This window comes from Oenanthe melanoleuca, chromosome Z, assembly GCF_029582105.1.
Source record: "Oenanthe melanoleuca isolate GR-GAL-2019-014 chromosome Z, OMel1.0, whole genome shotgun sequence".
Classification (NCBI taxonomy): Eukaryota; Metazoa; Chordata; class Aves; order Passeriformes; family Muscicapidae; genus Oenanthe; species Oenanthe melanoleuca.
The window spans coordinates 30,347,302-30,372,982 of record NC_079362.1 but is presented as its reverse complement, the minus strand read 5'-3'; the positions used below and the strand labels follow the sequence as shown (position 1 = coordinate 30,372,982).

At 39.0% G+C, this 25,681-nt stretch overlaps 1 protein-coding gene across 1 annotated transcript in view; it reads left to right on the top strand.

The window, feature by feature from the left end:
- MTAP (methylthioadenosine phosphorylase) overlaps positions 1 to 25,681 on the top strand; it is a 33,813-nt gene that overhangs the window by 982 nt on the left and 7,150 nt on the right. The window contains exons 2-7 of the mRNA XM_056514239.1: positions 3,644 to 3,730; positions 11,753 to 11,811; positions 14,135 to 14,302; positions 20,398 to 20,500; positions 24,364 to 24,603; positions 25,126 to 25,248. Coding sequence (XP_056370214.1) covers positions 3,644 to 3,730; positions 11,753 to 11,811; positions 14,135 to 14,302; positions 20,398 to 20,500; positions 24,364 to 24,603; positions 25,126 to 25,248 — 780 coding nt within the window. The remainder of the gene's footprint in view (positions 1 to 3,643; positions 3,731 to 11,752; positions 11,812 to 14,134; positions 14,303 to 20,397; positions 20,501 to 24,363; positions 24,604 to 25,125; positions 25,249 to 25,681) is intronic.

Here is a 25,681-nt window from a genome sequence, read left to right as displayed (position 1 = left end):
TACTGCACTGATACCTCTGTGCCTTTGGCTTAAACCTGCTTGGAGAAGTTCACCAAACATCGGGTGAAGAAAGGTATACGCTTCAGTGTGATTATTACTTGAACTTCCACAAAGAAACAGTAGAAATAAGCTGGAGAGCAGGGCTCAGCTCATGGCTGAAGTGGATGTACGAGGTTTGGTAGGCCACAAGCCCTGGCAAGCCGAGGCAGAACCTTGAATAGGAAAGCAGAAGGTGTGTGTGGTATGCTTTAAGCTAAATCATGCAAGATCATATATGCCTATGCTGGTCTGTATAGGTCTGTGCAGAGCTCCGATTAAGTAATGTTACTTAGAAACATCAATCATGTAGTTGTGCTATTTTTAGCTATAGTTGAAAAGGTGTATATATTGATGTGTGAAATCAATCTATCAGCTTCATGCATTCATCAGATGGGGGTCTTGTCTCTTTGTTATGCAAGTGGGGTCCTGTCTCTGTTGATCACTGTCAAATGGTGCCCTCCATGGGAGGAGGTTCTCACCAAAAAACCCATTTGACTTTTGTAGTTACTGGTGTGATTAGTTTTTGTTAGGTTTCACTTCTGTTGCTCTTCATCCCAATGCCAGAACCAGGACAGGGTATCTTTCCCATTGAGCCTAGAGCATCTGCATTCATTCTGATAATTTACTGGAAGGTTTGGAAAGGAGAATTTAGTATAGAATCAGATTTTTGTGTCTAGTTCCCAGATGTAGGTAGTATTTCTGGAGATCAGGTATAATTGTCAGGTAAAAATAATTTTAGGATTAGAGTTGTTGTCTTCAAGTTGACCTTACATGATTGTACAAGCAGCTAGTTCAAAAATCTCTGCTGGTTTCCTTCCACTGAAGTAGCTCTGCAGTGAATTGTAGGTGAGCCCAGAATTTCTTTAGCCAGTGTTGCCTCAGGTGGCTTGAGGATTGTCCAGACTGCCCCTGAGGTAAGTTTGCAGTCAGTAAGACAGCATTTACATATTTTTTGTGTTCTGCACCCTGAGAGCTGTGAATATTTTGCAAGCTCATTGCAGTCTGCCATGGCTATTGGTGTAAAAGCCTACACAGGAATTGAACAGTACAGCCAAAGCACGTATTGATGCTGCTGCAGCAGCAAGGTTATGGAGCCTGAGAACAAATTTGAGAGCAACCACACCAGGCCTATGCTGCCACAGGCCACGCATGCTGCTTTCTGGACAGGAACAGTCTGTTACTATGATGGATCTGTGTGTTTATAATAACCTTAAAGCATTGCAATTCCAAAATAACTTTTATGTCCTGCATCTGTAGATGGTCTCTCCAGCATTGCACACTTTTTCTCAGTCCCAACAACTTTCACTTTGCTAGATGTAAAAGTTCAGTTCCCTTTTGAATCATAAGTCATAGGGCACTTGTAAAACAAGTGTTATATCCAGCTAAAACTAGTAAAGTTGCTGAAGGAACCTTTTTTTTTCCTAGATTGAAAAAAAATTAAAAAGCACCATTTTGGTCCTGTCTTTTGTTAATGTAACAACCACCAGTGTTTACCGAGTGTATACATACATGCACAGTGTTATAGATAGTCTTTTGTTGGTTTTGAGTTGTGTGATTGTTCCCGTTGCATGCCTTCCATGATTCTTGAGGCAATTTGTTATTCATCCTAAAGTGTATGTAGTTTTCAAGATTTTCCAGGAGCAATCCAAGTCGGAACCTTTGTGATTGCCAGGCAACACGAATAACATGGGAACAGACCCATCAGTACTATTGCAAACACTGATCTAGGTCTTTCCTAAGGCTTGTGTGTGTATTCAATGTCAGAGTATGTGGATTAGTACTGCTGTTTTCCTTTGCACTTCTTCTCGTGCTCCACAGGAGGGTAGCAGAAGGAAGTAGAAGATCGTATCATCTTATCAGCGTTTACACCACGGGGTGTGGAAAGCTTTGTTAGAGCGGTGTTCACATGTAGGGAACTCCACAGAGCCTCCGCTTGTTGAAAAGAAATGCTTAAGAGCCAGCCAGTGGTTGAATAGATGGGGTCTCTATGAAAGTGAAAGTAAGAAAAAGCTAGAGTAAGAGGCAGCTCTGTGTGTGTGGTGGAAGGAGGGTGTTGTATGTTGAAGTGTGGAGGTTTTACTTGGAAAGTTTTCAGTCTTTGTGGTAACAAGTTATGTCAGCATGGTTCAGATTTTGTTCTTCCCTGACAGGCAAATGATACAAACTTTGCAACAATTGGTTACATTGAAATAAAAACAGGACTCATTTTCTCTGTGTGTGATAAATGGTGACAGACATCACTTTTAAATAACATTACTAAGCTTTCAACTGTGAAAAGTTTGACAAAGTAACAATTTCAAAGTAACAATTCCGTCCAAAGAATTACAAGTGTTCTGAACTCAAGAAAAAACTTGACTTGATTGAAATGTAATTATCCCTAGAGAGACAAAAACCAAGTTACTTTTAATTATGAACTACAAACAGGAAAAATCAGATGCATTTTTCTTATCTGGAATATGCAATCACAGACAAATCAAAACACAACAGGGATTTTGGTTGGGAAACCTCTTAGATTTTGTTGAGTCAACACAAAAGACTAATCTTATTCCAAAAAGTTCCTTTGGAGGTATAATACCATATAGAAATGCCTATGTCCTGGTTACAGCTATAGTGAAGGTAATTTGCCCTCAGTAGCTGTTTCACTGCTGTGTTTTGGATTCAGAATGAGAATGGTGTTGGTAACACACTGATGTTTTGGGTTTTGCTGAGTCATGTTGTTCCTAAATCAAGGAATTGTTTTTTCCCTGTCTCATGCTCTGCCAGGGAGGGAGTGAAAGGGTATGCAAGCCAAATTGGGAGGGAGATTAGCTGGGAGGTGTCCTAAATTGATTGAAGGGCTATTCTACACCATGGGATGTTGTGCCCACTGTATAAACTGAGGGAGTTACCCACAAGGGCAGCCAGTCTAAGTTTGAAAATGATGGTCTGACATCAGTCAGTGGGTGCAGAGCAGTTGTATTGTGCATCTCTAGTTTTTCTCCTTTTTATCATTATTACTATCATTTACCTTTATTACCATATTTTACTTTATTTTCAGTTATTAAACTTTTCTTATATCAACATACATGTTTTACTTCGATCCCATTCCACCAGAGGAAAAATGTGGAATTTGAGCAAGTGTCTTGTGTGGTCCTTAACTTCCTTAACTTTTAAGCTGGGCTTAAAACCATGACAGCATGATATTCAGTATGGTGGTTATACGTAAGACTTTTTGTCCAATTAACCAGAAGCCTTTGTTTTAATAGGCTTTCTACATGTATTTCTCACTCAATACAGGCATTTCCAAATAGCAGTCTTAATTTTTATATTGGAAATAAATGTTTAATTGCACATATTTTTTGTTTTTTAAAAACTTTTTTTTTTTTTTTTTTTTTTTTTAAATCTTAAAGAGGAGAATCCTGGGGTAAGAAATCGACAAGTTAAATACAGTTGTTTAAAATCAGATATTTGCATTCTAGAAAAGTGTGGTGGGCATATTATGCTTTGTTGATCTGTAGTCTAGCCTTATTTTTGAGAAGATACGCTTTGTAGCTGCTGGGTTAGTTTTTCAGGCATGCAGTTACATGTGAATTGCAAGAAGACTAATATGTACTTTCTGTATAAGATTGGAATTATAGGTGGAACTGGCCTGGATGATCCGGATATCTTAGAAGGAAGAACAGAAAAATATGTTGACACTCCTTATGGCAAGGTATGTAGAACCTTTTTATTTATTACTGAAACTTTTTGCCAATTTTCAAGATGTTTGAATTTTCTGACTGGTAAATGAATGTATAAAGGAGGTACTGGCACAACTTTTTAGTTCCTATGTATTGAGTGTTTCTTAGTTTGTAAAAACAAAATATTATTGCAAAGATGATGTGCAAAGGAGACTATACCTCTTCTCATTTTTAGATTGGATGAATTTGAAAACTTACTGCTGAATTTACAATTGAGGGATAAACCTCTTTCAAACTTTTACTGGTGTGTGACCTGTTTTATCTGTCAGATCAGTGCAGGAATCTTTCTGAATTGCAGAAATCTGTCTTTTGAGGTACATGAAACACATGAAAATTTTCCCTGTAACTAGTGAATTATGTTTTACATGCCGATGTAATACCGTGTTTGTAGCCATATAATTTGAAAACTATTTGAAAATGAAGCTTTGAAATTGTTTTTGTGACACTGGTACACCTGAACAATTCTGCTTTATGTTGCTTCTGTCCTTTTCCTCAGCAGAGGAAAGCCTCCATACTCAGCACTGGGTGTGTTTTGAAGGATAATTCTGGCACAAAGTGTTTATAATACAAACAGGCAAGACAAAGGATGAGGGAGTTTTATAGGCAGGAGATCGAGAGGGAGAGATGTTCTAGTTGTCACACAAAGCTCATATAAGAATTGGATCTTAGGTAATCATATTGTAGGACGTGGGGAGTCTGGGTGCTTTATAATTGCCATTAGAATTACATCTTATGCAGTCTACCAGTGTATGCTGGTATACATACAAAAAATCTGGTATCTGGTAGCAAGTGCTATTCTGTGACTGGAAGCTTGCCAGAAAACTCAGTGGTATGGTGTGTGATTGAAAACTGAATCCATGCCTCCACTTCAAAGTGGTTTAAAATAGAGTGTAAAGAGCAAGAGGAGTTTGTATCCATACCATTCAGGAAGGGGAGGGAGGTAAATATTAGAGGAAGTGAAAACATAATTAGAAGAATGTGTTTGACTTTTCTATCATCTTTCAAAATGAGTAATTGTAATAGAATGAAGGGAACTTACCTTCTCTGTTTTCTATACTCTGGTTTCCAAAAGTAACTAGCTTTGGTCTGAAGGAGGATTCACTCTCTAAACCAAACCAGTTGCCATTGCATTCATTGTTTCTTGAGGGTCATGGATGTTCATCACAGCATGGATGTGTTGGGAGATTGCTGACAAGGCATAAGTAGTACTGTGCTTGTAGCAGTTATTTGACTGAAACTTTCCTATCTAGGACAGATGGAACACTTCTCCCTCATAGGGTTCTGTTCAGATCAGAGTTAAGAGCACAGTGGCAGCGCAGCATTTGAAGGTCTGTTTTGTCACAGCACTGAGATGCCACAGGACTTGGGGGCTGCAAATTCTGCAGTGCAGTAAGTGGCCTTTAGTAGGTTTCAGTATTCCTGAGAAGTGTAGGACTACTTGCAGGATGGCTCCTGCACAAAGGAGTGAAAAAATCTTCATCAGCCATGCACCTTTGGTCAGTATGGGAAGCTTTTTTACTTTGTTATTTGTTTTAACTAGTAAGTAGCTTATCTAGTGTCTTTTTTTTCCTGTGTTCTTCACAGAATGCAACATAAATAGCAGAAAATTAATGTTGGTGCCTGTAGTGGTTTATAAGAGACCTTGATCAATGGACTGTGTCTGAGCCTGCGTATTACACATTTGGCATAGGCTGAACTTAAAAAAAAAGAGCTCATGAATATTTTTTTCTTCCGTGAGGGTGTCTTGATTTGAAAGAGGTCTTCTAAGAAAGGCAGGAGCTTCTCTTGAAATGGAAAATGTAAACCCCCTCCCTCCAAATTATAATTTTGAAATTAAGGGGCTCTCAGGCAAAGATACAGGAATAAGAGTAACAGTTCTTTATTAGGAAAAATTGAAATAAAAGTACAGCAATACAAAAGAAAAAAAAAAAAAAAAAAAAGAACCAAAACACTGACAGAGTCAGAATGCAATCTGACACCCTGTCAGTCAGGGTGCTGGTAGCAGTCCCATTAAATGGTGGCTTCAGTCCTCCTGCAGTGGCAGATGTGGTTCTGTTGAAGCAGTGCTCCTGTAGAAGGGTGCAGTTTTCCTCCGAAGGTCCAGTGATGATGTGGAAAGATTTGGTTTTCCTCAGGAATCCAGTGGAAAAAGGCTGCTCTGATGTTCCAAATCTCAGATTTTATCTAGATAGGAAATGCTTGTCTCCTCCCCCTGGGTGCAGCATCTCACTATGGGATGATGTAATTGTATCAGTCATGCAGTGGGACTTAATGGCCCATTAACAGATGATACCTCCCTGGAGGAAGGATGGGTCCTGAGGAAGATAAAGAACTGCCCCACCTGGTTTCAACAGCTGGTTATAGAATACATACTTTTGGTTACATCCTGCTTTGCAAGCCAAGACAGAGGGGGATGAAAATAGAACTGGGATGCCATGGTATGAATCCAAGCATGAATTCAAGATGATGTCCTGAGTTGAACTTGGACTGTTAATCTGACCAGAATGGAATCAGTGTACAAAGGCAGAGGGCACAGCCAAAGAGGAAGCTTTTATCCTTTTACCTATAATGGCCTGTCTTCCTTCTCTCTCTCTGTAGATCTGAACTTCTGACAATCATGCCATTGATGGTTGGTTCATGTAGATTTCCTCCTCACATCAACTTCAGTGACTGAATGCAGTTTCCAGTTCAGCAGCTGATGAATCAGCTTTAGTATAAGATATGCAGAGTTTAGTCGACAAGCTACAGGTGCACAAAGTGCAATGGATTTTGATTGAAGCAGAAACAAATCTCAAATTTAATTGGTATTATTAGGTGGATCAATATTCACTTACTTTGCTTCTTAGACTATTTAGTATACAGGAAGGAGGTGTTACATAACCTACTTCTCATTTTAGAACTTCATAGTTGAGAGGAACAGCTATTACTGAGTGCAAGAGGGCAATTTGATCTTTATTTAAATATGTCTGTAAAAGCCTAGAAGTTTATGGTTTGTTACTCTTTTTTCCTAAAGGTATGTTTTGTTCTTGATTGTTACTGGAATAAAACCAAATTGGGACTTTTCTGCCATAAAGATATTTTTATATAGAGCAGTGGAGTCAATGGAGAGATAATCTGCCTGAAATTTTAAGAGGTAAAGGGCTTAATTTAAACAAACTTTAGAACTTTGTGGTCTTTTACTTCCTGAGACAAACTGAGATGAAACATCAACCTGTTTAGTTCAGGCAAAACTAGGAAGAATAAAAATGGATGAATGTCAAAAGGAAATTGCAAGGCATAGTTACTAGAATGTGTGTCCATTTCCTTCTATCATGTAAAAATGCAAAGTGTACAATTCCACTTCACTTAAATTTTGGGGTTTAATTCTTAAGTTTCTAGGCAAGGAAATTTGTGCCAAAAGATTTTTGACTGAAAATCTTCCTGGGATAGATGTTACTTGGCACCTTTGACACTTGACAGCAGCAAAACAGATATTTCTTTAATGAAAAATGCTGTTTTCTTTTCTTTTAAAAGATTAATAATTTCTTCATACAGAGTCAAACTGTCTTCTCCTTTGGCCTTCTTGAATCCTAAGAATCACTTAACTATGAAATTTAGCATTAGGGAATGTGGGAAATATGGAAAAGTTTAAAAGAAACTATTATGACAATTTTTTCGCTGTTCTCTTTGTTTACATTGGTCCTATTATCTATCAAGTTACATTAGTAATAGTGAATATGCAGAACAATAGTTTTTTTAAAAACTAGGTAACCTTATAGCTCTTAATATTCCAGCTGTCTTTTCTCCTTTGTCTGCTTCCACCATTTTCAGTACACCAAAATTTTGTTATTCTATGGAAAATACCCCAAAACCTTTTGAGATTCTCTCCCCAGATATGGAAAATATTTGTCTACTAAAGGATAATAGATGCTGTTCCAAGCAATTTTATCTTCATCATTGAATTTTGAAGCTCCTAAAAAGCTTTGTTCAGAACATATTTTCAGTTGGATTCTCTTCCTTTCTGGTTGACAGATCTTGGTTCTGAATCACCTTCCCTGGTGGGCAAGAGATCATCCCACTCTAGAAAAGTACTATATGGGCTCCATGTCTTTTTCTGGTCATAAATATATCTGGCAAACAAAGCAGGGGGTAGTTTCACCTTTCAACTGGGCATTTTTTGCTTGTATCAGGAAAACCTGATGCATCAGGGGAACCTGACCATATACACATAATACTTAAGTTCCTCTTCTACCTCCCCAAAACAATGTACATCATTTGGTTCCTATACTAGCTCACAGGTTGAATAGAGGCTTGCAGAACCTCTGAAATACTTCTTTTCGTCACAGGTGTTCCATGTTTATTCTGTTTTCTATACCTTAGCCCCCAAGGTGAGGCTAAGGGAAAAATTAATTCTGTAGATACAAGAAGGACATTTGCTTTATATATATTTATATTATAGATAAAGGGGATTTATTCTGATTGTTTGTTATTGTAATCATTTGGGGTTAATTGCCTAGGGTTTTATTCTTTCTTTTCTTTTTTGCAACCATGAGTAATATATATCTGACTTGTATTTTGTGAAAAAAAGGAAGTAGTTAAACTACATTTATGAATTTTTAATGTTTGAACACTTTTTATGGGACCTTTTATTAAATCCTCCTTTAAAAATACAGTATTAGAGCTTTGATTTCAAATTGTTCCATTGAAAGTTTTTTATTATTTTATCATTACTGCTGGCTATGACTGAGATAATAGTGGAGAGGTACAGCACTTGTAAAGAACTTGTGGGAGAAAGAAAGCAGAATGGAAGTATACACTAGCTATGTTACATGGTTAGCAAGTAGTTTGAAATGTCTGTTTCTATAACTTTATGCACATATTGATAGTTGGTCCAGTCTTACTCAATCTCTTTATCAGCAACCTAGATGAAGGGATAGAATGAACCCTAAGCCAGTTTTTGCATGTGACACAAAACTGAGGAGAGTGGCTGGCACACCTGAAGGCTTTGCTGCCACTCAGAGGGACCTTAATCTGGAGAATTGGGCATAGAGAAACCTAATGGGGTTTAATAAGTGCAAGTTTAGAGTCTTGCACCTGGGATGGGAATAACCCCAAATACCAGCATGGCTGGGGGCTGACCTGCTGAAAGTGGCTCTGTGGAGAAGAACCTGGGGTGATAGGTGAAAAGTTCACCCTCACAGTCAGGAGAGCCAATGCTGTCTAGGTTCAGTGGCTAGAGTGTGGCCAGCAAGTTAAGGGGCTGTGATTCCCCCTCTGCCTGGCGCTGGTGGTGCTACATGCTGGGTTGAGTTCTGAGCTCTTCGGTACAAGAAAAACAAGGAATTACTGGAAAGGGTCTGGCAGAGCCATAGAGGTCATTCAGCCTCTAGAGCATCTCTCTTATGGGGAGGGACCATGGAAACTAGGCCTTCTTAGTCCAGAAAAGAGAAGACTGAGAGGGGTCTTGTCAGTACATATAAAAATTTCAAAGGTGGGTGCCCAGCAGATGATACCAGACTCTTTTCAGTGGTGCTCAGCAACAGGATAAGCAGTAATGGCCATACACTAAAACAGTGTAAGGCAGAATTTCTTAAGGGTGGCGGGACACTGGAACAGGCTGCCCGATGAGGTCATGGAGCCTCCCTTGCTGGAGACATTCAAACCCTGCCTTGGATGTGTTCCTGTGTAACCTGCTCTAGGTGAGTCTGCCTTGGCAGGAGGGCTGGACTAGCAGATCTCCACAGGTGTTTTCCAACCTTAACAGTTCTGTGATTGTGTGATATTTATTTAATGTCTTTTAATGAACCATTGTGCAGTATCTCCAATTCTTTTCTTAAACTGTCCACTCATCATTTAGCAGTGCTCTCTTTATTCCAAGTATTTCTTCTTCTCTTCTTACTATTTTTTCTAGAAATCGTGTGCCAAAAAGATATTCAGTGTATCACCTGGAAAATGTGCAGTATGTGCTTCTTGGAAATCAGTGCAAAGGTGCCAGCCAGACATTATTGTTACACAACCATCCTGCAGCCTTTTGAAGTGCTAGGATACAAGCAGATAGGGAAGGAAACCCTGGCTGCAGCAACTAGATTTTGAAGCCTGTGAATTTCAGAACTGTTATGTTCTTTCTGCATTGTCAATGTATGCCAGAATTCAGTGGAGTTCTGTGATGGGAATGAATATCAAACTACCCCAAGTTTTTTGAAAATGGATGTGAACTTAAATCTAACTCTTGCAATAAAACTTGAATCTGTTACTTACAAAGCAAAGAGCCCAGTCTTCAACTTACTGACCTTTTTTGATGGGAGGCAAGAATTTTTGTTGGAAATCTTCTTTAGTTTTTAATAGTGTTTTTATAGTATTTTGGAGACTTAAGTCCCCAATTTTAATAAGGTGCTTATTGCTTAATATAGCAAATATGTGTAAACAAAATTCCAAATTCTAGTTTTTGTGAAAAAATTCACGAAAATTTTCTTCCTTTTTTTAGAATGTCACAATGGCAAGTTGCCTTGGCCACTAGACAGCAAGGCTTTAGCTGTGTGTGAAATTTCACTCTTAAAGCCATGCTTGTTTGAGAAGATTATATGTTAGGTAAAGATAAAACACTTAAATATCAATAGTTTAATATTAAATGTAGACTTGGAAATATAATAATTGTCAGAATAACTACAGTTCTAAAAATAAATTTTCTGGAATGTTCCCTTTTTTAAAAAAAGAAGTAGTAAGTGTCTGGCAGAATTTAAACATTGATGTTTGAGTAAGTTATGGTACTAAGGAGAGCTTTCACATTAATAATTACCAAAAAGAGCTGTGCAATAGGAAGTAAGTGGTGATGTTTTTATTAGAAATGGGTATCTTTAACATGGGACTTTCATATCACTTCATTGTCAATCTCTGCAAATTTTCAAGTGTATAACAACTGTAAAACTAAGTGCTAATTGAAATCTTGTATCCAGCATTATAATTTTATTTGTTTTGTACCAAGTAGCTGGCAGCAGAACATTTCTAAATGCAAATGTGTGAGTCCAGAAGTTTGCAAACTTGTGATCAGTAAATAAACCATGATTTTGTTAGTAGTTTTAACAAAAAGGAAAGCTACGACATAACATATTTCAGATATTTGAAGACCAGGAGCAGAACACAGACCACAGAGCAGTTTAATTTATTGTAATAGTGGCTGATTACTTAGAGGCTCCCTCTCATGGGCAGGATGACCCACCTCCATGGCAAGGGAGGTGGCAAGGTACATGTTCCTGCTGGACAGCTAAAATCAAGATGTTCTGTTGTCCTGGCTGGTTGGTAGTCAGGGAGATTGTATTTTCTAGTTGTGTAGCTGTAAGAGAAGTCCCTGGGCTGAGCAAATAGTACACTGCTTCTGCCACTTATGTACAAGAATTTCTCTGTTTTATCACATTTATTTCCCAAAAACAGGACTTCCAGCAGCAGGGAAGAGTGAGTTTTTCAGGAATCTGGGGGTGAGTGAGGAGTGGGTTGGAGGAATCCAGAACTCTTCATACCCTACTGTGAGTCCAAGTTAGAAAGGGGACAAGTGTTATGAAAAACCACAGATTAAATGTTTTTTTTATGTTGGAAGGGGACTTTAGTAGAGAATGAAACCTATTTAGCAGAAAGAAACTGAAGTTTACAGGAAAGAGTGAGTCATGCTAACCAATTCGATGGTAACACATGCATGCTACTATTTTTGAGTTTGAAATACACTTTTGATATATTAGAAATCATTACAGTTTCAAACCCCAACATAAAGAGTTGCAATGTTCATGTTAGTATGAACACAGAAAATTTGTGGTAATCCTTCCTGTCTCAGGTTTGATTTTCCTGTTCCAGGCTGTTTTACTAATCTGCCATATCAAATTACAGAGCTGAGCTCAAGAAAATGTGAGAGTACAATGGTAAACCAGTGTTTTCTTCCATAACTGTTGTGTTTCTTTTTAGGTAGTAGTCAAGGTTTGTAATGTGGTTGTCAGGTAGTAACTCATTCTTATATTCTTGTTTTGCAGCCATCGGATGCTTTGATTTTGGGAAAGATCAAAAATGTGGACTGTGTGCTCTTAGCGAGGTAAACAATCATTTTAAAGAGGTACTTAAGAATACTGTGTATTATGAGTCCTGACATTTTCTCAGAATTTTTTCTCTTGTTATTGGAACTGAATTTCTGCTCTGACATCATTTACTAGGTGTGGTCTCTAGCAAAGTCCAGCACAAGTTTGGGGGTTTATTTATGAGCAAATTCAATGCTGCAAGGACTAAGAGTATTAAAAATGCTGTCTAGGTTAGATAAAAAATCCAGTGGGAGGTATTGCCCTCAAGAGAATGGCAGCCTGCAAGGCCACCTGCTCAGGTGGTAGGTAGGTGATGCTGATAACCTTATTAATTAATTACTTAATTCATCTGCTCGCTATGTTTGCAGATTTCCTTTGTGAAATAGAGAAAATGTCTGCTTCCAGATGAACTGTCTCTGGTACTCCTGTAAACTCCTCTAAATCATTCCCTTAGATAGAGTCCTATTACTGTTAAAATTATTGCCTGGGGGCTGCATCCTGTGCAGTTCTCCCTCCCTATGTCATTTTTATTCAGATATCTTTTACTATTCTTGAAGAGACTCTGGAAGCAGGATCTGCAGATGAATGTGTGGAAATTTCACACTGGTGTAACTATGGATGTGTTGGACCATGCTACTGGATTAAATGTAAGAATACTAGCACAGTTCACAGCATCTGGGCAGAATGGACAGAGTAGGTGCTGATGACAGGGTCTATCAGCAGGCCAAGTCAAGGCAATTAGTCAAGCACAGGATCCATCCAGGGAATCCAGGCAGGAACCATAGGGAGTGAGACAGGAAGCTGTAGCATGAGTCTAAAACTCATCCTACTCTGGAGACAAACTACAGCATACATCTGAAGGCTCTGAGGGAGACCTGGTTGGGGAGTGGCACACTATGACATAGCTCAGGCCAGGAGTGAAGGCTGGGGCCTGAGCTTGGAGGCAGGAGCACCCAGGCTCACAGGCATCAGGAGTTTCTGTGGAGGCCCAGGGTCTGGCACTTAGGACTCAGTGGTTCACTCAGGGCTCTAATTCTTTTCATTCCAGTGTTTTTCCATTAAAGTTGCAGACTGCTTAACCACCTGCAACTACGACTACACTTTTGTCTGTGGTTTTACTTTTCTTATCTGTCATAGAATACGTCATGTATTTTATTACATCTAGACAACATTTTTCTCATTTTTTCAAATGAACTTTGCAAAGCCAAGTTCTCGTAGCTGTATTGTTTCAAACTAGACCTTGGACCACAGATATCTGAACAACTTGGCTGTGGTTTACCTTCTCCCTGGGATTTACGGCCATTCATGTAGAAAACCTTGTGAGTTTACTTTTAGGGCTAAGGTACCTGCAAATTTATCTTTGTGTCTTGTCTTCTGATTCAGATTGGGAAAAAAAGGCATGTATGTTCTATAAGAAGATTATGACAGCAACTGCAATAAAGCAATAAATCTGTATGCCTAGTAGCTTATCAGAAATGCTAATGACAACATGGGAAAACTGACTGACAGTACTTAATCATTTTGTGTGCAGTTCTTGAATTATCAAATACTTAGGACTTTTGGGCCTCTGAGAAAATTAGTTGAAAAATTTATTTCCTTCTTTATTTCCTTCTTTCTTCTTTAGTTCCTTCTTTTACATGGCTGAATATAATTTTCTAATGTGTTTAATCATGTAAGTGATGGGCTTCTATAGCACATACAGACATAGCACAAAAGCTCGTGCTTACAAGACCAAGTATTTCCTGTGTTAGTGAAAAAGAATACTGCAGCAGTGTGAAGTCATTATTTTAATTTTTGAAAGCTGTCAGATCACTTAAAGATCAAAGAGAAAAATGTGATGATTCTGCTATTTTCTTTGGAAAGATGACAGATTAGAACACAATGCTCTGTGCTGTGCCTCTCTTTGTGTGGAAGAATAAAAATAACACTTCTGGGCTGAAAATTCTGGGGGTGCATATAAATCTTAAGAACTCCCTGAAGTGTTTGGAAAAGGGGTTTGCGAATCTATGGAACTGACTTAGAAGATTCAGAGAAAAATGCTTATTTTAATCTTGAAGTTGCTGGAGTATATTTGAATTGCATTTTAAAGATTATTTTCATTACAGTCATGAACTTAAAATTTTGCAATTAAAAAGAAAATTATATCACTGCTTCTTAAATTGAATTCCAGGAGAAACTCAATACATTTAGGAAAACAAAATATACTGGAAGTGACTGAAATGGTCCGTTCCACTTCCAATATTGTTAGGGGAAGTATGTTTTCTGAAATTCTCTATCTGGGAGAAGGAAGCCAATTTCAGTCTGATTTATTTTACTCTCTTGCTTCATGTATCTTTGCAGACATGGAAGGCATCATACAATTATGCCATCAAATGTCAATTACCGTGCCAATATCTGGGCCTTAAAAGAAGAAAACTGTTCCCATGTGTTAGTGACTACCGCCTGTGGTTCATTACGAGAAGAAATACAACCTGGCGATCTTGTCATAATTGACCAGTTCATTGACAGGTGAGCAAGAAGGAGGAAAAAGAGTACAAATGGGGTTAAACCATATAATATGTTCATGTTAAATAAAGTTTTTGTACAATAAGATGATAGCCTCAGTTCTTCTGTCAAAAAGTGAGATTCATACAAGAAAATATGATAGGAAATGCGATTATAAGAAATTCCATTCTAACAGACACAGAAATACCAGGCTTTGAAGAAGTAAATTTGTTTCCAAAGTCTGTGTGTACCAGCTGGTCCTATCCTCCTTGATTATCTGACTAGAAAAATTCAAGCAAAGCTGGTGGCAAAATACAGCTTCATTTAAAGATCACCAGCAACACCAGTAATTCAAAGATCTGGTTGCACATTTTAAAGGTAGATTTACTTTAAATACTTGGAGGTATAATATATCTTGAATTCTTATTTGGGTATTCCTCCTGATCTGGAGTATTTAAAATGGTGTATGCAGCTTCTTTGGGCATTTATGGTGCTGCTGGTAGTATTTCATTGCCAACTGAACATGCAAACCTAGATTTGTTCCCTGCACTGCAGTGCTATTAAAATTTTTACTTTCTGACTTTTTTTGTGTGTGTGTGTGTAACTAAAATGCTTTTTTTTCTTGTAAGAGTAGGTATTAGATGCAGTGTATCTAAATTACTAGGTACCCTGCAAGGGCAAGCCCCATATAAAATGCTTCCTGTTATACTAGGGTAGATGAGTGAATATCAGCTATATTGCTGACAAAGCTCTTTTTATTTTTTTTTTTCCTTTTTTTTTTTTTAAGTATTGATGCTGATTTATGTAGGAAAGATATTAAATGGACTTGGTTTGGATGATTGTGAGTTAAGCACCAGTTGTTTTAACTGCATTATCACCTGGCAGACTCCTGGGTAAGTGACAGAAGCCTCTGTTTGCCATTGGTGAACCACACCTGGAGTACTTTATCCAGGTCTGGGCTCCACAGTGCAGTTTGGACATGGGCATCCTAGAGGGAGCCCAACAACAGGCTATGAAGATGCTAAAGGACTGCAGCATCTCTCCTAAGAGGAGAGGCTGAGACAGTGGGACTGTTTAGTCTGGAGAATACTAGACTCAAAGAGAATATCATTGATCTGTAGAAATACCTGTAGGGAGGGTACACAGAAGAAGCCAGGCTTTGTCCTTTGAGCAGTGCTCAGAATCAGAGGCAGTAGGAACAGCTTGAAACACAAGAGGTTCCCTGTGAGTACCCGTGAACATTTTTTACTGAAGGTGACTGAGTACTGGCACAGGTTGCCCAGAGACCTGGCAGAGTCTCCATCCTTGGAGATATTCAAAGCCATTTGGATATGGACCTGGACAGCCCATTCTAGGTGAGCCTCCAGGAGACCTCCAGAGGCCACTTCTGCCCTCAACTGTTCTGTGATCTGTGTTTTCATTTAGAGTTTATTCATTTTCATTTAGAGTTTATTATGGTCACCAGTAGTAATAGTATAGCCTATTTATAAGCAATGTTTTGCTTGTGCAAGTAAGTTTTGACGTAGGGAAGTGGAGACTTGCTGTGTCTTGTTTAAAGGCATCAGGAAACCAAAATGCTGCTCAGAAAAGCATGTGAAAATGTTCCAGGATGGAAAACGATATGTAATATGAATGTAAAAATCTTCCCCAACTTGCAGTTTAATTCAGAAAACTGATATATTGTAATAGTCTGTCTCTTTTTGACAGCTAAATTTCTGTGTCAAGTCTTTTTCTCATAATATTCTGTGCCAGGGAGTGTTAGACTGCTAGGTCTTTGGAGATAGGGTCTGCATTTAACCCTTCACAGCAGTCTAAGAGTAATTACATTATATAAATCATTATGCCATCAGTGATACTGATGGGAAGATATTTTTGTGGTACAGAATACTTTAGTTGTCCACCAACGTCCGAAAAGATGTAAAAGATGTTCTTTTATGATATACCTTCTGGTGAAAGATCAGAGTCATGCAATCTGTATTAATAGCCTTGGGAAGAAGGTATTGGTTAAATTTATAAAAACAATCAGTTATTTTCCTTGAAAGGTATTCTGACTTCTATATAGTGGTTAACCCATGCCAGGCAGTACATAGAAAATAAGTTGTGATCTAGGTGGCAATTAGTGCCTTCTGGTGTCCAGGTACTAGAGATCTGGACTCTCTCTATATATGTTCTCAGTAAGGAGAATTCCTTTTCTCAATTCTCCTTACATGTGTCAAGCAAAAAGAAGGAATAGGAATGGATGAAGAGCTAGAACTAAGCAGAAAACTGTAGGCAGCTACTGTAGTTTGTTCTCCTTGGGCATGCACACTGTGAAATTAATGACAGTATTGCAATATAAGGAGTAGTGTAGGACTTCTGCCTAGCATGGGTTTGACTTACAGTGGTGAAACACTGAATAGGTGTAATTAGAAGTATATAAGATTTCTGAACTTGATTCTGTATATAGTTTCTGCATTCTTTATGCTTATTATTTTGTGTAATTAAGTAATAAAAGATACATTTTATGAAATAAATACAAAAATACATATAGTGTATTCTGCTTGCTTCCAAATTCAAAAATAACCACTTGCTACTACAGGCTGCAAAAGTTGTTCTCCTCTTTAAAAAGGTACTTCAGAAATCTAGGATAGTTTTTTTTTCTGCCTTTGCCTCTTGTTAGTTAATTACAGTACTGTTAATTGACTATATCAGACTAACTGGAGGCTTTTGAATACTTTCTGTTTGGTTTGCTGCTGAGATTTGCTAGGAAGAGGAGAGCAAAACAGTAACTACTTACTTGAATGACTGTTAGGGGTTGGTTTTTCCTTTCCTCTTTGCCTGTGGAGTTTTTCCCCACTGACATGCTAAAAAGCACTGATAGCTAGGTCCTAGAGACGGGGAGAGGGAAAACCTCCTTGTTTTTTGGGGGAATTTTTTTTGGTGCATGTGGGACACCGCAAGATTAAAAGCAGGTAAAAGGAGAGTGGGGGCAGTTGCTCCTTCTTGCTCGCTCTTGGCTTTGGAGGAGGAAGGTTGCTGCAACCACCATGATCCCAACACTGGGAGCTGCCTCTTCTTCTGCTGCTGGACCCTGCCCTGCCAGGGCATCCTGCCATTTTAGCTTGCTGTTTCCAAGCATCCTGCAGGGGTACCTGGACCGACACTGCCCCAGTGTTGATGAACCAAAGCCCCTGCTCCATCCCTTCCCATCTAGGCAGTGAGATCAGCTGACCCAGGGGGTTTTAGACCCAAAGCCTCTCCCATCCCTTCCTGTCTGGGCACTGGGATCAGCTGCCCCAGGGGTTTCAGACCCAAAGCCTCTCCCATCCCTTCCTGTCTGGGCACTGGGATCAGCTGCCCCAGGGGTTTCAGACCCAAAGCCTCTCCCATCCCTTCCTGTCTGGGCACTGGGATCAGCTGCCCCAGGGGTTTCAGACCCAAAGCTCTCCCATCCCTTCCTGTCTGGGCACTGGGATCAGCTGCCCCAGGGGTTTCAGACCCAAAGCCTCTCCCATCCCTTCCTGTCTGGGCACTGGGATCAGCTGCCCCAGGGGTTTCAGACCCAAAGCTCTCCCATCCCTTCCTGTCTGGGCACTGGGATCAGCTGCCCCAGGGGTTTCAGACCCAAAGCCTCTCCCATTCCTTCCTGTCTGGGCACTGGGATCAGCTGCCCCAGGGGTTTCAGACCCAAAGCTCTCCCATCCCTTCCTGTCTGGGCACTGGGATCAGCTGCCCCAGGGGTTTCAGACCCAAAGCTCTCCCATCCCTTCCTGTCCGGCCCGGCCGCCACCAGCGCTGCTCCCAGCCCGCCCCACAGCGCCCCCTGCAGCCACACGGGGATCATCGCACCCGCCCTGCCCGCCCGCAGCCACCAGCGCCCCTGCTGGCTGTGCTGGGAACTGCACCCAGGGAAAAGTGCCCGTGGCCGAGCGCTGAGCTGGGGTCCTGTTCTGGTTGGAGTTAATGCTGCAGCTGTTGCTGTTTTGTTTGCCTTGTTATATGTACTAGTAAAGAACTGTTATTCCTATTCCCATATCTTTGCCTAAAAGAGCCTTAATTTCAAAATTCTACTGATTCAGAGAGAGAAGGTTTACTTTCTCCATTTCAAGGAAAGGCCCTGCTTTTCCCTAGCAGACACCTGTCTTTCAAACCAGGACAATAACTGAGCTCAGCTGGGAAGATGTAGAAAATAGCTTCCTGTAGCAGCTGCTAGTTTTGTTGTTTCTGTTCTCCGTGTCACAAGCCCTACTACAATTACTGCAGTGTTGTTACACCCTGTAAATTTTTTTGTAGAATTTTCTTTCAGTGTCCCTAAAGACTCAGAGCATACTGAGACAGATTTTTATACACTTATGCCAGTCTGAATTTACTTTTCTTTTCATTACCAGTTGTTTGATAATTCAGCACTACTGAAAGAAGGAGGAAGGTGATGATGGAAGTGGTAGAGGGCTGTTTGTCACAGATGGAAATGACTGGTTTGTTCATTTATATGAGTTGTGTTTTGCTTCCTAGAATCAGCCATAGTCAGAATTGCCAGAAAATCATGTGTTTCTGTGATGAAACCAAAATGAAGGAGCAAAAACCACCTTATTGCTGGATTAAAAGTGTGACTGTTGCTGCAGGTACAGGGGCTTAGTGCTGTTTAATTTCCAGGTAGGTTTAAACTACAACAGAGGCAGAGGAGAAATTGTCTGAGTGTAAACATGCACATTGCTCAAGGCAGTTATAGGTCTTACTGTTGTTACTTAGTCCCATGTAGTTTGTATGAATGATGCTATACATAGTGGGATTTCTTTATGAGGCCATGTAGTGATGTGGCCGTTCTCTTCAAAGTACACAGGGTATTTGAAAGTCAGATATTAATATTTATGCATATGAGATCTTTCCTTGGGCTTTTCTGGTTGAAAATGCCTGGCTAACAACATCTGAAATACGCTATAATGCAGGAAATGGATTGTGGCTTTTACCATTTCTTCCAACTCTAAATAATTTATTAGCAGACAAAATAGAAAAGTGTGAAAAATTATGTATATTCTATTTGCAGCTTTTCAGTATTCCATTAAGGAAAAAATAATGTTGGTGTTTCAACTGATTTTAACAGCTGTATCCTATTTTCCCAATGTTTTTAATTTGTCCATCTCTTTCCTATTTTATAATCTCATTCTTAAGACTACCCTATTGATGCATTTTTTTTGTCCAAACCTACTTTAACATATAATTTGTATTTAAAATCTTCTAAATATTTCCTGGTGACTTTACTGGGGAGCTGTTATAAAAAGTGTTCCCAGCAGATCATTTGTATTTCAATTGTGGATTGAATTTGGCTGTTGTCTTTATTTTCTCCTGTAATGCACAATATATGACACACTGCAGGGAAGAAGGGAGTGTCTGAGAACATTGTTCCAGACAATTTGCACCATCCAATTGCATGGATTAGCTGGAGGCAGTGCATTTGAGAGTAAAGTCTTAGTGGATAGCAGTTCCTTGTGTTCCAAAATTGCATGCTGGATGATAATTTCAACATGTTTGACCATTTCCATACATTGAAAGAAGAGAGAAAAAGGATTCTTCTATTTGGAAGCTGGCACTGCATGTGTGTGTGTGTGTGATTTTTCTGAGAACATGATGACATCCTCTTCCAAGGTTTTTATGGTTTTCCTTCATCCTGAAAGCTGTTCCTGTAAACTTCCATCCTTTCAATGTAGGAATGCAGTAATATGACCAAGTTCTATTTCAACTAGCCATGTGATAATTGAGATTTTATTCCTTCCCTTCCTTAAAGCTTACTTATACTTTCTTCCAGAGGTTACATGCCTGACTATTAAATTAGCTAATTGTTTTGCAGTAAAATTGCATCACAATAGGGCTCTTTGTATCATTTAGGAACAAATCATCATTTCACTGTCTGAGTTAACAAAAGATTTTTTCATAATGAATTGACAATGCACTAGTGGAGTAACTGTTTTATACTCTTCAGCTCAATTCTCAGAGGTTTGTACAGAGGCAGAATTACAGGTGGTCACTAATATCATCCTGATTTTTTTTCTCCCACTCCCAGGGATGCTGTGTTTTTTAGTTTGTATCAATTTGTTGCTTTTTCTTTCTGTTGTTCTCTTTAAGCAAGTTTTCTGCTTTTCTAGGACAACTAAAAGACATTGTACTTTATATGATGGACAGCATTCCAGTCTCTCAGGAGTATGCCATATTCCAATGGCTGAGCCGTTCTGCACCAAAACCAGAGAGGTTAGTGAATTTTGTAATGGTATTAAGAAATGTTGTTTTTATGGCACTTTTTTGTGATATTTTAGTCTAATTGTGCATTCTTAGAGTAGAGGCAATATGCATCTCTTTATCCTGTTTCTCAGATACATCATGGTATTAAGGATAAATGTAACATTTGGAAGGCATGGGAAGTAAAAGATCTTGGGTCTGTGTTCCTAAGGAAGGTAGGCAGAAGAAGTCAATTGGCAACATAGATTTTCCCAGAGTCTTAATAGCAGGATGAAAGATCTTTATTTATTAAGTAACCAGCCAAGAAAGAAACAAAGTGAATAAAGCAGTTAGGATTAGAAATTAGTTCCATTTTTTTTCTCAGTAAAGCTGCAGCTATGGTAGAGGCACTCCACAAACTTAAATATTTAAATAAATAGTACTTTAACATTCAAAGTAATTGCAGTGTTGCATTTGTGCTTTTGTGCATTGTAGAGATGGGTGGTGATGGAGAGTCAAGGCATAGGATGTTAAGCATTGAGACAAGCCAAATTATATTTGCCTTTATTCTTAGTTGTTGCTCTCAGTTGTATCACTTCAAGATTTTCAGGCTTCTCAAGGCTGGAGATTGTGAAACACTTTTCTATTTTTCAGCATCTTTATAAGCTGCTGGGAGGAGTGTATCTGATTAAGTATGTCACCTTAGTGTATTCCTGAAGTTGAGGAAAAAGGAAAGTTGAAGATTGAACTGCATATTTTGTGGTGTTCTGGAATACTCTGATCAGTAGCTGCAAGGAGGTACATTCTTCACAGGAAAGGGAGTACTTACAAAAATCAGTCATAATCTTCTAAGAGACCTGCTCTCTGCAATCAAGACAAAGCTGAATTGAAGCAGGTGGCACAATCTATACCCAGAGCATGTACAAACATTTGGACTTCTGAACTATTCTGCTTTTGTCATTCGGTTCAGTGTCATTATGTGCTATTTCTGTTAATTGGCCCACTGTGGTATAGAGATATTCACACTGGGAATCAAGGTGTTTTACAATGAGCTAAAGATATTTTAAGTCTCATGAAGAAACAAGCCACTGCATATTATACATGTGCATGCTTTTGCCCTTCTTTCATTGAGCAGTAAATTATGCAAAATACTTTGCATTTTTCTTGCAAAAAGAGCCTAACCACATGCTCTTACCAAATATTAGTTGGCACTTAGTTGCTTTCTACTGTGAGCATGATGTCATGTCACAGCAGATGCAAGGAGTTTATTAAGAAATCGATTAAAAGGTGTTACCACTTTGGTGATTGGCAGTACTTAATTTCTAAAAAAAACTAAGTACTCATACATAAGACATTTCCTGAGACTGCAGAAAACATGCCAACACTTATTTTCTTTCAGTTGTTAACTAGCTAGAGATGTTATTTGGGTTTACATTTTGAAAAGCCAGAAGAGATATGTGCCTCTTCAGAGAAAAAACATTTAGGTAATTCCCAGTCATGGACATGTGATCATTAGCTCATTAGCCTGTGCATTCTAATCTACCTAAGAAATGTTTTAAAGAACATGTGGGTTTTGAGCTCTTTGTGAGACTAAGAAGTTTTTCCACTTCATTTGAAAGTACCATATAAAAGTTACTTAATTTTTTTTCCTGAAACTATGTCTGAAAATTGTTGGGATAATTTCAGCCCAGTTGATCCCAATTAAGAGGAATTCCATAGATAAACACAATAATAAAAAAAAAGCCAAAATTATGAATGTAACATGTTTAAGGAATTTTGCATCTAAACATCTGAAACCTTCATATTAAATTGCATTTGTGCAAATACATAAAACAATCTGTTGTAGTTGGTTTATGCACTGTAAATTAAATGAGAATTTAAATTGCGTTTATTTTTTTTCTCTCAGAAGTTTTGAATAATATGGGGTATCTTGGGTATTGCTGCTTTTAGAAAGTTGAAGCTCAACACAACATCTTATAGGCAGTAAAGTTAGAACTTCGTAAAGAGTTTCAGAGAAGTACTGCTCATGTGTGTTTTTATCATGTCAGTTGGTCTGTTGATTTATTAACAATGTAATTAACTGGCATTCAGCTAATCGTATATTCAGAATTAATGTCATCAATAAACCAGAATATTAGGTGTGATTAATATTAGATCAACTTACAGCACAGTCCCAGCTGCCATTGCCATGTGCAGGGACACCTCCTGCTAGAACAGGTTGCTCAAGGCCTTATCCAGCTATGCTTTGAACACTCCCAGAGTTGCAGCATTCACAACTTCCTTGGGCAGCTTGTCCCAGTGCCTCACCACCTTTCCATTAAAAAATTTCTTCCTCTAAATATCTAACCTAAATTTCCCCTCTTTCAATTTGAACCAGTTATTCCTTGTCTTACCACTACAGTTCCTGACAAGGAGTCTCTCTCCACCTTCACTGTAGAACCCTTCAGATACTGGAAGATTGCTATGGGCTTCCCCTGCAGCCTTTTCTTCTCTAGGCTGAACAGCCCCAACTTTCTCAGCCTGTCTTCATAGGGGAGGTGCTCCAGTCCTCTAATCAATTTTCGTGGCCCTGCTCTGGGCTTGTTTCAACAGGTCTTTCTCACAGTAATGACTCCAGAGCTGGGTGCAGGGTTCCACCTGGGGTCTCACCAGAGCAGAGCAGAGGGGCAGAATCCCCCCCGCTCCTGCTGACCACACTGCTTTGGATCCCATTGGCTTTCTGGGCTATGAATGCACATGGCCAGGTCATGTTGATTTTTTCATCATTCATAGCCTGCAAGTCATTCTCAGCAGGGCTGCTCTCAATCACTTCTTCAAACCTGTAGGTGTGTAAGGTGTTGCCACAACACAGATACAGTGCAGACTTATCTTTTGACATGCATCTGCAGCTTTATGTTGTTGTGCTGCTCCGCACAATGCACTGCTCCACATAATTCACTGCTGCATGTGCCAGGACAAAGGCACCCCACAAGGTAACAAATGTTGCTGCTTGTTGCAACTGTTTCTGTTGAGTGTAGGCTTCCCACAGTGTTTTGCAGGGAAGCTGTTCAATGTGGCATAAGTCATGATGCTAAGAAGTTGCTTCTGGTGGTGTCAGGCTAGGTTTTTCACTGCTGCTGTGTTATGAAGGTCCCTCCTGACTAACAACATTTTTGGTGGTGTTTTATATATATATATTTTTTTTTTTTTTTTTTTTAATGGACATTTTAAATAGATGTCATCAAAGTTCCTCTCACTTTCCTATGCAGGACAGTGATGGGTATCCTAGTCCCATTTACCTAGGCTGGTATCCTCTTATACCAGCTGTATTGACTGGCATTATTCAGGCCAATTATCAAAAGAGAAAGTCAGGATTATTCTGCTGTATATGAGGTTCTTGTTGTAACGAAAAGAAATGATGGGACAGGCTGTATGTCCAGTATACAGCTCAGCCGCTGGCCTGGGAAAATGTGGTAATAATTTCTGCACAGATTCCCAGAGTTCTCTTTGAAGTGCTTATAGAGTTTTACTTTCAAAATTTAAATTTCTTACTACTGTTTTCACTGACTCAGCTCCACCATGTGATACTGTAGTGCACAGTGTAATGCTTTTACCTGCAGTTCTGCTTGCAGTGTAGGCACAGTCTAAGTATGCAAAAAAAAATCTGTTTTCCAGTTTTCTTGGTCTGCATTGGAAGCAGTAATCCAACTGATACTAACAAAATCAGATGAGTTCAAGTTCATCCCTGTTGTTGGGTGAGGAAAAAGAACTCATCTTTGGTTTTGGACAGCTGTAGTCATGTGAAATATGACTACTTTGTATAAATCTAACTTCTTTTGTGTGCAAGTTTTTGATGGGATGCAAAAGCAGTCATGAGGGGAGTTATTTCCTTTCCTCAACATTGGCATGTTTTGCAGGTTCTTATTGACACTGCCAGGAAGCTGGGGCTCCAGTGTCATTCCAAAGGGACAATGATCACAATTGAAGGCCCACGTTTCAGCTCTCGAGCAGAGAGCTGTGTGTTTCGCAGTTGGGGAGCAGATGTTATCAACATGACTACAGTGCCTGAAGTGATTCTTGCAAAGGAGGCTGGAATGAGTTATGCTACTATTGCCATGGCAACGGACTATGACTGCTGGAAGGAGCATGAAGAAGCCGTGAGTGAAACTTTTTTCCTCTGGTGTCCTGAGGGATTTGAATGAGAATGTGTAGATTTTGATAAAAGGTTATATACTGTACTAAATCTGTTCTTAATTACGTTACTGTCCGTGAGTTTTCTTTGTGAATGATTGTGAAAGTAAAAATAGAGTTGATTGTTGCTATCGCATTGATTTTCATAAACCTGCCTCACTACTGGCAAACCTTTTGTTTCCTATTGTCTGAATCAGGGGGTCTGCGAATATGAAGCTCATGAGTTCTGGGTGTGATTTGTCTTCTTGTGATTGGTCTAGTGTTTTTTCTTTTGCAGCTCTGTGCAAAACAATATATGTGCTTTAGTTCTCCTATTTGTTTGCAAGACACAAGTATAAACCATACACACAGAGGAAAAGATATTTGTACTATCTAAAAGACTGATATTCTAAGGATTCACTTTTACACTTCTGAGTTAAATTTATTTGGGTGTTTAAATGTGTGCCATCAAAATTGAGAGACACCACTCAGTTGTATTGTGTTTCCAGGTTTCAGTGGATAAAGTTTTAAAGACACTGAAAGGGAATGCAAACAAGGCTACAAGCATACTCCTTACTGCTATACCTCAAATAGGCTCCATGGAATGGACTGACACCCTGCACACTCTGAAAGTAAGTACACAAATGAGGCTGACAAGTATGGGGGGCAGTGTATGTGTGTGAATACATAACACAGGTGTATATCACAGGATGCTTTTGCTTAAATCAATATGCTTCAGAGTAAATGCTTCAAGAAACCAAATTTACTGAAGAAGGGTTCTACGGATTCTACACGATTCTTGCAAGTTTTGTTGCCAAGATCCAGCTTCAGTTTTACAAGAAGTTTTGGAAAAGGTTAAAGGATACAGATAGCTATATATGGTATATAAAGTGTGACATCAACCATAAGATGTTTATAAGATACAAATATATGTGAGTATCCAAATGATACCCTAATCTTGGATCTTACCACAAAGGAGAGTCAAGTGGAAGATTGAACTAAACCAAAAACATTATGCTCACTTTAGTATGTGGAAGATGAAAATTCTTAAAAGGTATGAGTAAT